The 14,016-nt window shown below is 44.3% G+C and overlaps 1 protein-coding gene across 4 annotated transcripts in view; it reads right to left on the reverse strand.

Annotated features, from left to right (window-relative positions):
* The window catches only part of ADCY2 (adenylate cyclase 2), a 300,516-nt gene that overhangs the window by 68,039 nt on the left and 218,461 nt on the right, over positions 1 to 14,016 (reverse strand). For all 4 annotated transcript variants that reach the window (XM_078864180.1, XM_078864181.1, XM_078864182.1 and 1 more), the window contains 2 exons: positions 7,903 to 8,014; positions 6,693 to 6,820 (listed from right to left, as the gene is read on the reverse strand). In XM_078864180.1, the coding sequence (XP_078720306.1) occupies positions 6,693 to 6,820; positions 7,903 to 8,014 (240 nt within the window). The remainder of the gene's footprint in view (positions 1 to 6,692; positions 6,821 to 7,902; positions 8,015 to 14,016) is intronic.

The raw sequence follows: 14,016 nt of genomic DNA on the forward strand, positions 1-14,016 counted from the left end.
GCGATGCATGCCAGAGCGAAGGCACTATGTCAGACACCGAGAGTCCCATTGCTCTTAATATTGGTGTTCAATGAGCCAGAGTCTACAATCTGTCAAAATTTGTGAGTTAAACCAAAACAAATACGTGAACGTTGCAGAGTGAACATATCTTTGAAAACAAACTTCAAGATTATGTGAATATATTTTTCTTGCAACTATTTTGTTTGTGTGTGTGTTTGATTCCTGGCTATGCACTTCAGTTTTGAGGGGTATATGGACCAGTCCTGGGTCTCCAATAGGTCAACTCAGCCTTAAATCAGCACCACGTGGAGTGTACTAACATCAGCATTGGGGAGACAAAGCCCACGACAACTGCCCATGTACTGTGGTGGTCACGGACAGCACTTGACTATGATCCACAATGCTGTGTGTTTTCTCTCTCTGAATGTATGTATGTAAACAAAGACAAAGATCCCCTGTAGAGTCTTAACAAACTGTTGGGGCAAGTGCTGTTAGCGAGCACCTATGAAGGCCAGCACGGCACACGAGAGGGGGGTGGCCAGCACCACACCCGGGCGCCTTTGTCTCCCCAATGGCGATGTTTACACACTGCACCTGGTACTCATTTAAGGCTGAGTCGTCCTAGGGCAGGTCCACGAACGGTTCAGATAATCGTCACTGGTGTTGGCAATGAGTGGGAATCAAACTAGGGTGGTCTACACTACCGCTCCCCACATACATACACTTTCTGAATGTATGTTTGCATACAGGTAAATGCATGCATATACATACATAACCTCTCTATGTTATTAATGGGAAATAAGGCCACAAGCTGGCTGAGCCTATCTCCTGTTCCTGACCTCCACTTGGGTCCTCACAGCAGCGACTTTTGGCTCACCATGGAACAAAGACGGTCACTGCATCGCACGCTTTCAGATGCGCTTCTGTGGCCGTCTGGAACGCTCTTCCTTCCAATGTTAGTAAAACCACTGGAACAATGCACTTTTAAATAATCGAGATTGAACACTCATTTCTTTAGAGCTGCTTTTTGTGTTTAGTTTTGTTGTCCTTCCCCCGCACCTCCAATTAGCACGGTTCGCTATGCACGTGCAAAAGAGTTTCACCGTTTAGTACATACAAGTCACTGCTGCGCAACCCAACCAAACTTCCTTCGTCTGATTTGCTTCCCCTACTCCCCCATTGACCTCTATCGCTTCACTGAACCCTCTATGCTACCTCCCTGACCCTTGCCTGACTCCTTCCCCCATATCCTGTCTCCTCAATACCACCACCACCTCCCATCATTTCCCCGTGCTCTGTCTGTCACCAGGACTGCTCTGGAAACTGGAGGTCGCTGCCTCCACTGCCCCTGGGAGTCATCGGTGAAGGACCACACCCCCCCCCCCGCCACCGTGAAATGCTTGTTTGATGAAGGTGGCCCCCTGAGATGTCCTTTGAATTGTTGGAACTGCCCTGGCTGCAATGGCTGATCCCAGGGCTCATTGTTGGTGCTGGGCCCTGGTTGCTTCGGCCAAGGCCGTGCCGTGGTGTTGCGCTCTCCCTCTCTCTGTCTCTCTCTCAGATCCGCGACTACCACCACCGCCACCATGATCGCCGTTCGAGCAGGGAGACACTGTGACAGTTGACTTGAAGGGTTGTGTATTTTATGATGGGTACTATTGGCGAATACATTTTATTCGATGGGACATTATAATGAGACACATGAAGCAATGCTTGACGTTGGTGAACTGCGTTATTTCTCCACTCAGTGTCCTTGCAGTGTACTTGGCACCATGCATGTTCCAAGGCTCTAATCTCTGCCCAAAGTACCGGTAATGTGTCGTCCTGCACGCCAAATCATCAACTCAAAGCACAAGGAAATTGTGTGGAAGGCAGTGGGAACCAGCTCTGGTGAGTGTATATTTTTTTCCCCTTTTCTTTGAGGTTCTTCCATATATCGGTGGAATTTTCACATGTCTTCAATTATCTGTTAAATCAAACAAATTGTGAAAAAATGCTTCAAATTTGCCAAATCTTCTTTAAAATAATGTTTTGGCTCCACGTTTTTACGTCACACCGTGGACTATTTTTAATATCTATGTCTCAACTGCTGGTTCTATTGCCGTGTCAACTGGGAAGAGGCAACTTCGAACACTAAGACTCAAACACCTACCAACAGCCTGAAAGCATTGGCATTAAAATCGTGAGCCCGCGCTCAGTGTTGCGTATCTAGCTCATGCAACATGATATTTAGAGCTCACCATCTTACAGCTCAACATCTATACATTCACACGTGAAAACACACATTTAAAGTGGAAAGTAAAAAGTAAGGCCAAGTGCAAATGAACGGCATTAATTTTTCATTCCACAATCGTATTATGGAATCGTATTATAGGGGCCAGTCCATTCCTGGCAAAGAGTACCGACTTGGACTCATTTGGGGTGCGTATTGCCATCATTAGCTCTTGAAGATCACACGGTCAGAAATTCCCCAATCGAAGCCAAAGTTTTTGACGTGTTACACACTGCATTATGTAAGCATTTGAGCTTCGCTGTTATTGAGACATTTATGTTGGTAATTATACGAAAACTCATGAAACATTCGAATTTATGCCCTTCAATGAAGGTTATTGAAAATGGATAGGATTTTGAGAAGTCGAACCACCGAAGCTTTGTAAAAGATATGATGATTCATGCTGCTGAATCAGTATAAATCATCATATTGGCCTCATTTGTACGCATGGTGACTTTATTTATTGGCCATGTCGAGTGTAGGAGAGTTTACGACAAACATTTTAACTTACGCGATCTGACCCAAAAATATATTACAAGTCACCATTGAAGCAGTTTATGAAGTTTAGCATTTGATCAACATTTGAGGAGACTGATAGGGCGCTGTGGTAGTGAGATGTTAACGACCTCGCCTGATACACATGAGGTCGTGGGTTCGATCCCGACCCTGACACCTGTACATTTGAAGTTTGAATGTGGATTTTCTCCAGGTCCTCCGGTTTTCCCCTCCCACATTTAGAAATGTACGTTCGAGTGTTTGGCTGCTGTAAATATCCACACGATAATCCACTTCGTTGAACTATCATTTGTGGCCAGGTTGCTTCTGAAAAAGAGCTATATAGCTCAGTGGGCCTGACCTGGTAAAATAAAATAAAATAGTTGAATAGAAATAGACAGCTGGGCAGTAGTGGCGCACGTGGCTGCCTGTAATCCAGCACTGTGGAGGCAGCGAGGTTTGGTGGATTACACAAATTACAATGGGCGTCGAGATGCAATACCCTTGCTAGCCAGCAAAATACAGTACAGCAAAGTGTGGACTGATATAATCTGTCCCTTCTATATGTGATAGAGCGTTGCCCCTATGCACGAGTGTTTTTTTTCCGGGTGCTCCGGTTTCCTCCGACGTGTATGAACACTCACTAATTAACTGAAAACATCCTAATATATATAGAACTGCAGAACAATTGTTGGTGCTGGCTCACCACCGCCAAGCAGCTTTCGAGGTTGGTCTGTGGTGAGATGCAGTTTTCATGAACTACACTTGATAAAATTAATCATGAGGTTATCAAGAGATATTTACGTCATTAAATGAAAATCATTAAGCTGACATATAATGTGAACTAAATCATCATCACAACTATTAGCAAAGTTATCCAAGTGTGTCAGGACAAGGTACCTATGTCTAAACAAAAACTAAATTTTTTTTGATTTACCAGCTAAGGTCCACTGAGTTATTAGCTCTTTTTCAGAAGCGACCTGGCTATCACAAATGATAGCTCAACAAAGTGGCTATTGTGTAAATGTAAAGCAGCCAAATGCTACAAACGCATGTTGATGCTAAATGTGGAGGGAAAAACCGGAGGACCGGGGGGAAAATCCATGCGACCACGGGGGATTGAACCCACGAATTCCTGTATACCAGGCAAGGTTGTTAACATCTCCGAGCCACCGTGGCACCCCACATATCGCAAGAGAAGCTAAATACGGGGTAGTTTCATAGATCAATGGGGAAGCTGCTATTAGCACATACACAATAACAGAAATTGGAATGTAAAATATTTTCATGCTAACATATGAGAAAAAAATCTAAAATGCACTTTGTAACCCATGAACCATATTCCCCAAAAAAATGAAATCCAAAACACATCACTGTGACACGTGTTGTTGGGCAATAATTAGCTTTAACTTACAAGGAACTGCAATCAGCTTTCCGTAACCAGGTCCAGAGTGATGCGGTGCTATTAAATTCGTTGTCAGCGTGAAATCATATTTCCCAAAAATGTAAAACAAAAACGAAGGTGCAAAAAAAAACGCGTTAGCAGTTTTTTTTACATTTATTAATTTAGAGACCCGACCAATACACACCGAGATCATGCTGCACAGGCTACAGCCAAAGCGTGGTGCCAGCATGTGAGCTTAAGTTATTATAAGAAATTGTATCATTAACGTAATGTAATCAGATTATTTTACTTTGGTAATGACAAATATTTGATTGTTACAGGAAATAGTCTTTGAACCTATCTACGTGACTTTACCGAAAGAACCTATCTAAAGAACAAAGAATCTATCTAAAGAACCTATCTACGTGACTTTACCGAAAGAACCTATCTAAAGAACAAAGAATCTATCTAAAGAACCTATCGACGTGACTTTACCGAAAGAACCTATCTAAAGAACAAAGAATCTATCTAAAGAACCTATCGACGTGACTTTACCGAAAGAACCTATCTAAAGAACAAAGAATCTATCTAAAGAACCTATCGACGTGACTTTACCGAAAGAACCTATCTAAAGAACAAATAATCTATCTAAAGAACCTATCGACGTGACTTTACCGAAAGAACCTATCTAAAGAACAAAGAATCTATCTAAAGAACCTATCGACGTGACTTTACCGAAAGACCCAAGAATATGAATTCCTGCAGTCACGAAAGCTTTAAGTCAGGAAATAGCAACTTTTCTCCTACAATTACTTACCACCCACCCAACAGGACTAATATAAGCAGAACTTAATTTTGTTTCGACACGTAAAAAAAAGACCATAATGAGTCCACCAGGCCAACATAATCAAGCATTATTTGTTTAAGCAGGCAAACTTTGGACTGCTTTCAAGTTTCTGGGTCTCATCAGCGGTATCGGGATTACCAAATGGTATTGACCAGCGTGTGTTTATTTAACCAGGTAGACGCCCGCTGAGAACCGTTCACCATTATTTGTAGCCTAACTTGTTGAAGGGGAATTGAGTAAAAGGTAATATAGCAAACGTAATCATACTTTTTGTATATTTAAAATGTGCTGCAGATTATAACCCATCATATATTAACAGCCGTGAAGATGAACAGATGTTGTTAATAACAAATATAAACAGAAACCGTTAAAACAATGTCCATGTTTGATAGCCCGTGGTCAATAAGCTTCTTCTGTAAAAAAGAAAAATTCCATGAGGGCCCAGCTGTAAGTTAGGATTTTTAATGAATATTTTAAAAACAATGTTTGCAGATAGTGGGACACCCAAATCATTTGGGGCTTGGCACCATATCAATCTCGGGTGCATCTCATGTCTGATTAATGTGCCACCTATTCCCAATGCTGCGAATAACTTTCCTTTAAATGAATAATTCACAGGCTGCTGCTGTATTTTTTTTTTATCAATAATGTATCCAAACAAGGTCCGGGATAACCAAACGCTCACGTGCAAGTCTCATGCTCCCCGATTTGTTATTAATGTAAAAAAAAACATTCTGGAACCAGAGTGCCAAACAGCAGATGCCAATTAAGCCGGACAGTTTTAAATCGACAGTTCAATCGCAGCTGTCGTCCAGTAAATTCAACAAGGCGTTATCAAAGGAGCCAAAATTATATAACAACTGTACAGAGTAGGGGTTGGGCAGTGGTGCAGCAGTTCACACTTTTCATCTATGAACTTGGCAACTCGAGCGAAATGCTTGGTCATGGCTAACATCAGCGGCGAGTGATATTTGAATCGGTCCTGTGCCCCCCACCCCTACCCCCTTCACCAACCTCCACTGGCCAGCGCGATAAAGTATAGTAAAATAAGCCCCATGGCCTACACAGCAGGGCGAGGCCTTTCAGGCGGCAGTGGATTACCAAAGGGTTGGGAATAATTCGTTAGTTTACCGTATGGCGACACGGTGTTGGCTATAACTTGACCGGCACAAGCTAGCCCCGAACAATGAGGTGCTGCCGTGCGAGTGGGTGAAGTGGAGTTTAACACGTAGGCTTTCGCGACCAGTATTACTCATAATAAATTATTATGGATGAAGTGGAGTTTGAGGTTTGTTGGGGTAGGAGTAGGAGTGTGGAGGAGCTCTCAGGTGTACTGCAAGTGCATCATCGCTGAGTGTATCAGAACTCTGACCCTCAATTAAGGTTACCCAGGGGGTAGGAACCTTCTGTGACCACAAAGCTACGGATAAAATAAACAACGCAGATGAAGAGGAATTGGAACATCCTCAAATTACCTGTTTTGTTAATGGACAGGAGGAGTTGAGTGGCAATGTCATCCCGTAACCACGGGGTTTCTGTGCGAAACAGGACTTGGGGGCTTACGGTCGATTCGGATGGTAACGCTACAGGTACAAGGAGTCTTGCTTATCCCAAGTGAGATCCCTTGCTTCCTCACGGATAGGAGCAGTTTCACTGTTGGTGTGAGTGGGGGTGGGCGGGGGGGGGCTCCGCACTTTATTGCCTCACACATGTCGATTCCCATCTTCACGCAGTTCTTGGCGTGGGATGGCAGGGAAATGGGCAGGCCCGATACGCAGTAGTAGCAGTCGCCCAGGATCTTGATTCTCATGCAGTCGTTATCCTGCGTGGCAACGGCAGCGCCAGCGTTACACAGGGAACTGTACGAGACAATTATACTCAAGTGTTTCGATTTCAATGTTAAAAATAACTTGTCTCAGCATCTCCCTCTTGCAGTCTGTTTGGATTCGGAAAAAACGACAACACCCTTTTTTCCATTGGCACGTCTAAGCCAAGCCAGCGTGGAGCTCCTCACTGTATGGATAATTTTCTGCCGGCTATTTTCCGTGCCGAGCCAGATCCAAATTTGCGAAACGTTGAACTCGTGAAATATCGGAATCTGGCGTGGAACCAATCCGGCCAGAAGCGTGGCCTACTGTGTGTTAATTAATAGCGAGCAGCGTTAATCGTACACTGAGGACACCGCTTCACCGCACCATCTACGTGGGGTCTCAACTCGATTATTGCACATTAAATTAGCGGCCCAGCCTGCTTCTGTAGTGGAAAAAAAACACAATTTTGTGCCTACGGAGCTGCAACTGGTTGTCTCGGTTATACCAGTGGTGTTCGAACTCGGGCAACTATCTGCGATCAATCAGCTTCTCCAGTATCGCTGGTTGATGTTCTCACACTAGTCAACCGATGAATGCATGCAAAAAACGACCCATCGTATAAATTTAGTTTTGTCAATTTATTTTTGCTCAGATCAGCTATTCAAATTGAAAGCCGCCTTTCACAGGACCGTCAACGAGTGTTGGGTAAGACACACTGAAGTGACTCCAGAAGTAATTCAGTAGCGTTATTCCCAGGTCGTTTCCTGGCGTGTCACAATGTTCTACTGACTGACACGATCCCAGCAGAATGTTTTATGTCCCATGTGTCCTCTTAAAATTCGATTCCTGGCCACGGCTGACATTGGTGATGAGTGATGTCCAAACCAGTCCCTAGGAACCCTCCTTCACCAAGCAGCATTGACCAGCGTGGTGAAGTGTGCTGAAACAAACCCAACGACTGACTGAGTCATATCTATTTTTTTTAGGTCAGATCGCGTGAGTAAAAATGTGCATCATAAACCCTCCTCCACCCGACATGCGACACAAGGATGACAGGCACTGGCACCGGTCACCCGCACGCACGCACGCTCACCTTGGCGATCTGGTCAAACTTGCCGAACAGCTGGTTCAGGGTGTGGACAAGCTCCGCAGGGGAGCAGTCGCTGGCCAGCCGCGTGAACCCCACGATGTCGGCGTAGAGGATGCTGCACACAAAAAAGACATAGACCCCCCCCCCCCCGTCTATCCTTAACAGACTGGTTGGGGCAAGTACTTTTAGCGAGTTGCACCTATGAAGGCCGGCACGGCACACGAGGGGGTGTGTGGCCAGCACCATGCCCGGCTGCGTTTGTCTCCCGAGCGGTGATTTACACACACCGCACCAAGTACTCATTTGAGGCTGAGTCGACCTAGGGGGTGGGGGGCAGGACCGGTTCAGATAAGCCGGGTTGGTAGTGCAGCGCGCTAAACCGTGATGCCACTTCTAACCGCCACACACACACAGACGACACCACAAAGAGATCCCCTATTCACGTTAATCCTTACGGATCGCGAAGGCGAGCGCTGTTAGCGAGCACCTGCCAAAGCAGGAAAGGCAAACGAGGAAAGGCGGCGAGGTCAGCATCGCGCCCCAGACGGGTTATGTCTGCGCGGGGCCGACGTTGAGCGTACTGCATCGGGTACCCACGTCAGCTACGTCAACTTAGAAGATGACCAAAGCGGCTTCAAGATACAACCTGACGCTGACGTGTGTTGGCCAAGAATCGAACCCAGGCAGCTGCAGTTAGACTGGAATGTGAAGAAGAAAACCCACCGGATCATTGCTCCGCACACACATACACTATTTACAGAAGCGCACTTGGATATGCCTTTTGATCTACACATTGATTTCTGCTAATGAATGATTAGAAGACATACATACAAACACACACATACAGAGTACATAGCACATGGATCACACTTTGTTAGTGCTACTGAAACATTTATCGCAACCCAAACATGTCATTAATAGGTGATGAAAAAGCAATAATTACAACTAACAGCAAGCTAAAAATATGCAGGCTCACGCCTCGAAAAAATAAATCCGCTAATTGGTGCAACTCTCCAGATATACAGCCTTAAAAACATAAATAGTCATAGGGCAACATTAATGAGCTTCTCACACTTTGCACGTACTCGACATTCATATATTTTCAGCCGGGTATTTACGGTGTGTCACCAATTATCCCAGAAAGCTCATGGGATAACTTCAGAGCTCCAGATTCGTGCCAAACCAGCTTCGGCTACGCTTGACTTTTGCCAGCAATTGTAAACTCATTACCGTACTATAAAGTTATTCCATCGTGTGACCAGAACGCTGCTCGGTGTTTTACGTTAAGTTGATAAACCGTCGACCGGGCAGTGTTTAAGTGTTTCGTGGTTCAGATCCCAATACCATATCAGTGAAGTTTTGACAGTAATGTTAAAACGGTATTGGCACATGTGTTGCTGTAACAATTGATATAATTAAAAATGTACGTAACAGATGGCTAGGTTCAGAAAGAGCATAATCATGTTTGAGAGGACATAGCGACGCCGCTAATAGCTTGGGTTCAGATCAAGGCTTTAAACACTCGCGATTAAACCAAGGTGTCAATTGCGAAAAAATATTAATTCTCCTCCGTTATTTCGATAAACATGGGGTTGACAAATTAAGGATGATTATTCACATTCATTAAGCGCTAAAATGCAAGGTTTATACGAATTAGGCATATTTCCAGATGAGAATGTTGGTTTCATTGCTATGCGACAAATGCTTTTGTCAGGTTACGTAATGGAATTGCCACCTAATGTGGCATAAGGCACCTATTGAAGCAACTTCAGAAATGTGTTTGACATCAACTTCTCCAGCGGCAAATCCCTGACAGGATGTGAGCTTACGCTTCTCCCGGCGAGCGTTATGTAAAGTATTTTCACCTCAAGACATGATGACGGTACAAGTGAACATTAATAGTTGATTACAAAACATTTGTTTGATTTAAATTCTAACGTTAGAATGCAACATATTTGGAGGGGTGTGAAATCCATAATTTATATAACGTTGAAGGCGCGGAAATGCTAACTACTTATGACAATGTGGGAAAAAGCAATTAATACACTATGTTCTCAAGCATTTTCCCATGTCTGTCAAAATACAGAATTTACCCTGGAATCAAAGGGACTTCTTCATCATGTAAGTTTCAATCGAGTTATATTAATTCATAAAGGACTATGTACACACAGAGACAGACTCGCTACACACCGAGTCGGACTGTGGCCAGCACCAGACCTGACCACGTCTGTCCCCCCAGTGCTGATATTGACACCCACCACAACACTCGTTACTAATTTTAGATTGCCTCAGTCGATGTACACGCACACTACACACAAGCGCATGAGACATCGGCCATGAGCCTCAGAGATTGTTATGGCGAGCGCTGTTATTGAGCATCTGTTTGCGATCACCCACACTGCAAAAGTAAATGGGCACCCACGGAGCGTTTAACAAACCCTTGGGGCAACGCATTTACTAATGCCTGAAGAGTACACTGAAGGGTGGATGACGTTGTATCCCCAGTGCTGTTCTTTACACACCGCACCAGACACTCATTTGAGGTTGAATCAACCTGGCGGAGGGCCCACGACCGGTTCAGATATTCGTCACTGGTTTTGGCCGTGAGCGGGAATCGAACTCGGGTGGCTGGGTTCGTAGTGCACGAGAATCACGACACAGATTGCCCGTATAGCCTGTAACAGACTGTTGGGGTAAGTGCTGTTAGCGAGCACCTATGAAGGTCGGCACGGCACACGAGCGGGTGAGTGGCCACCGCCGCTCCTGGCTGCCTTTGTCTCCCTAGTGGCGATGTTTTCACTCCGCACAAGGTATTCATTTGAGTCTGAGTCCACCTATGGAAGGCCCAGGACCGTTTCAGTTAATCATCACTGGCGTTGGTTGCGAGCAGGAATCGAACTCATGTCGCCAGGTTAGTAGGGCACAGTGCTAACCACTACGCTGCCACTCCGTACGCAAATCACTACACCATCACACAGACACACGTGAACGTGTCTTTCTGTTAAACACCTGCTCTGATTTAAAAAAAAAACCGTGTGAAAATGGGATTCATTGGTACGGTGTTTACTCCCCGAATAAATACCAAAACCTCTACCCAAACAGCAAGGAGCCCAATCTGTTGAGTGCTGAAATGAGGCAGAACATGGGCGCTGCTGGCTGCTGTATGGATCATCTCACGAGAGGCCCCAGGGGCACTGCAACACCAGGGCAACGCGGACAAGGCATCGTCGTCATCCATCTCTGTTATATTTTCATCCTCATTATCCATGGCTGCACTTCACCAGACCTTGGCTTGCAGGAACGATGGCGTCCTTCTGTTCACGGGACACTTTACCAGATTGCAACAAAAATAATAAGGAGCTTTTTGTAACAGAAGGGTGACATTGAAAATGAAACCACCGTGGTTTTGGACCTTACGAGAGGGCAAGATGACCCCCCCCCCTTTTTTATCAGAGATGCTCTCAAAACTATTCAAAACACATTGTAAGTGCTTTCGCCGGCTTAACAAAAGGTGACGAACTATCAAGGTAGGTTAGCCTCTTCAACACTGCGCATCCCCCCCCCCAAATAGGCAGCCATTATCGTCCTCATTGTTTCCATCCTCCAAAAGAAAAAACGGCCTCTCCAAAAAGCGTGAAATGGTGCTGTCACAAATTACGAGGGCAATTTCCTGCCACTTTGCTTTCACCTCTAGCTCCCCTAAGCTCCTAATTAGTGGTCCTCTCAAAAGACAAGGCATTTCAGCAGAAGGCTCCTCATTGTCTCTTCAAATCACAGAATCCAGGTTGCCCCTTTCAGTCGGAGCTCACTTTGTTAATGGCACCGGTTTTCGTCTGCAAAAATGCACCCACACTGTGCTTTGTTTAATTTCCTCCCGAACAAAATGCATTTACACTGAACGATGTTTACAATCAGTCACAAGATGACAGCTGTGGTTGTTGTCCTTTGAAGAACCCAAAGGTTCTCACAAGAGGAATGTGGAATTTTGAATCCTGGATCAGCATGATTGGAAGATCTCCCTGAGCCAGGGAGACACGATGATTTGATGTTGACTCGATAAAGGTTTCAGTATTCTTTTAAAGGTTAGTTTATTTTGATGTACCCTGTGAGCTAAGAAGCTCTTGTATCGGGTTTCATCAACAAAAGCATCGTTTCCCTGTAAAACAAAACATACATTGCAAGTCGCAATAAAATGAAAATAAATACATAATGAAGGAAAAATGGCAACAAATCACATAATGTAGAGTATCTTCCAACATTTTCTTTTAAATATTTGACTAAAGTGAGGATTATGATAAAAGATCATATTGCAAAGAACTCATAAAAACGCAAATGGTAAAATAGTTTCCTCGAGAAACATCAAATTTCAAGTTAGAGTAATAAGTACAACAGTCACGATATTGCACCGAATAAAATAATACAGCGTCAATATATAACTTGGTCACTTACAGGAAAATAAGGTGGCTGGGTGGCAGTGGGCTCACAGTATCTCAATCGGAGAATTTGAGCTAAACCTTAAAATACCCAGCCAGGTTCTTAAACGTGGACATTTGATGTCCCCAGCATACCAAATTGTCGAACAGTCACCGATGTACACGCAATGCGCAGGGGTCACACACACAAGGTTTTGTTCACGTTATGCGGCTTTGGTTTGTGTGATTTCATATATATGCGGCGAGCCTATTTTTACCGAAAATGCACTGGCATGCAGCGCTACTCGGCAGGCAGCTTACGTGTGCATTGTCGGTCGGGTGATTGTGTGCATTGGTGGTCTTTGTGTGCATTTGTGGTTTTTGTGTGCATTGGTGGTCTTTGTGTGCGGGCTAGTGTTCCAGACAGGAGCACAGCACTGTGCAGTTTACATATTTGACATGTGTAATTTTTATGTTTTCATACGAGTGCTGTAATCACCTTAAATCCATGCTGTTTTTGTCACTTAATTTTACTGTGAACGGTTTTTTAAAGTAATTTGTCCAAGTCAACTTTTATTATTGAAAATTTATTTTATTTAATAATAATTTATGTTCTGGATTTTTTTTCTCTCCTGTCTTGCGGTTGTTTTTGCTCTGATTTCTATTCGCTTTTGTCATTTTGGCGACCCAGGTGATTCTTGTAAGTGAGACTTGTCTCCTGGTTAAACAAAATAAACTTGAAACTAGCAAGCAGAATGGACACAGCTCAGTGCTGCTGCTCCTGCACAGAACCTGTTGCCCTCAGCACCCCGGGTTGTGACTACAAGTCTCTATTTAGGGATAAATTGGCTCTGGGGATTTTTTTTCACTTTCTTTACGTGATCATGAAAAAAAAATCAGGCTTCAGTCCAGCATAGAGATGCATCAGTTTGAGTGGCTGTCCTATTAAGCTGACATTGAGCATTTCCCTTAAATGCCGATTGTTTCAACAGACGGCGCTCGCCACTCTTTTCTTCGAACGCGTGGTGTCGCCAGCAGAGAAAGTTCTCCACCACCCACTTAAGATCCACAGCGAGAAGCCTTTTGTGTTCAGTTCATTGTCCTCCCCCCCCACACACCTCCGATTAGCATGGTTGGCTACGTACGGTGCAAAATAAGTTTGAGTTCAAGATACAGAAGTGGTTTCAAATATCCCCCCGTGTGAGGGAAGGTGCTTGTGTCGTGAGGCCATGCTCAAGTTAATTCAGTTAGCATTTAGTGTTTAGACGTAGCCTTAATTTTGGTCAAGTCTTTCTCTGTGGATTTCACTCCGCACATTTTCTTAGTCTGGGCGGCTAAAGTCCTACACCTCCGATTAGCACGGTTGGCTGCGTACGGTGCAAAATATGTTCAACTTGCATGCATATGAAACATTCAGTCAACTAAATGTGAGTACATATTGGTGTCAGAGGCAGTCAATGTTTCGCCACCCAATATTATCAGGTCAGCCAATCGGCGAACGCAGGAAGCATTTATACATGGAAGCAAATTTACATTTTTATCACCCCTCATCATCCCTCACTTACTGCTGCCCCTAAATAGCGTTATGAAGTAATCTTGGCCTTCATTCAGACTCGTTGATTTTGTCTCATCATTCACGCTTTGGTCTTTGGTGGGTAGTAGTAGTAGGAGCCGTTCTAGTCGTTGTAATTCTCATGCTTAATAA

The sequence above is a fragment of the Lampetra fluviatilis genome, chromosome 17 (assembly GCF_964198595.1).
Source record: "Lampetra fluviatilis chromosome 17, kcLamFluv1.1, whole genome shotgun sequence".
NCBI classification, from domain to species: domain Eukaryota; kingdom Metazoa; phylum Chordata; class Hyperoartia; order Petromyzontiformes; family Petromyzontidae; genus Lampetra; species Lampetra fluviatilis.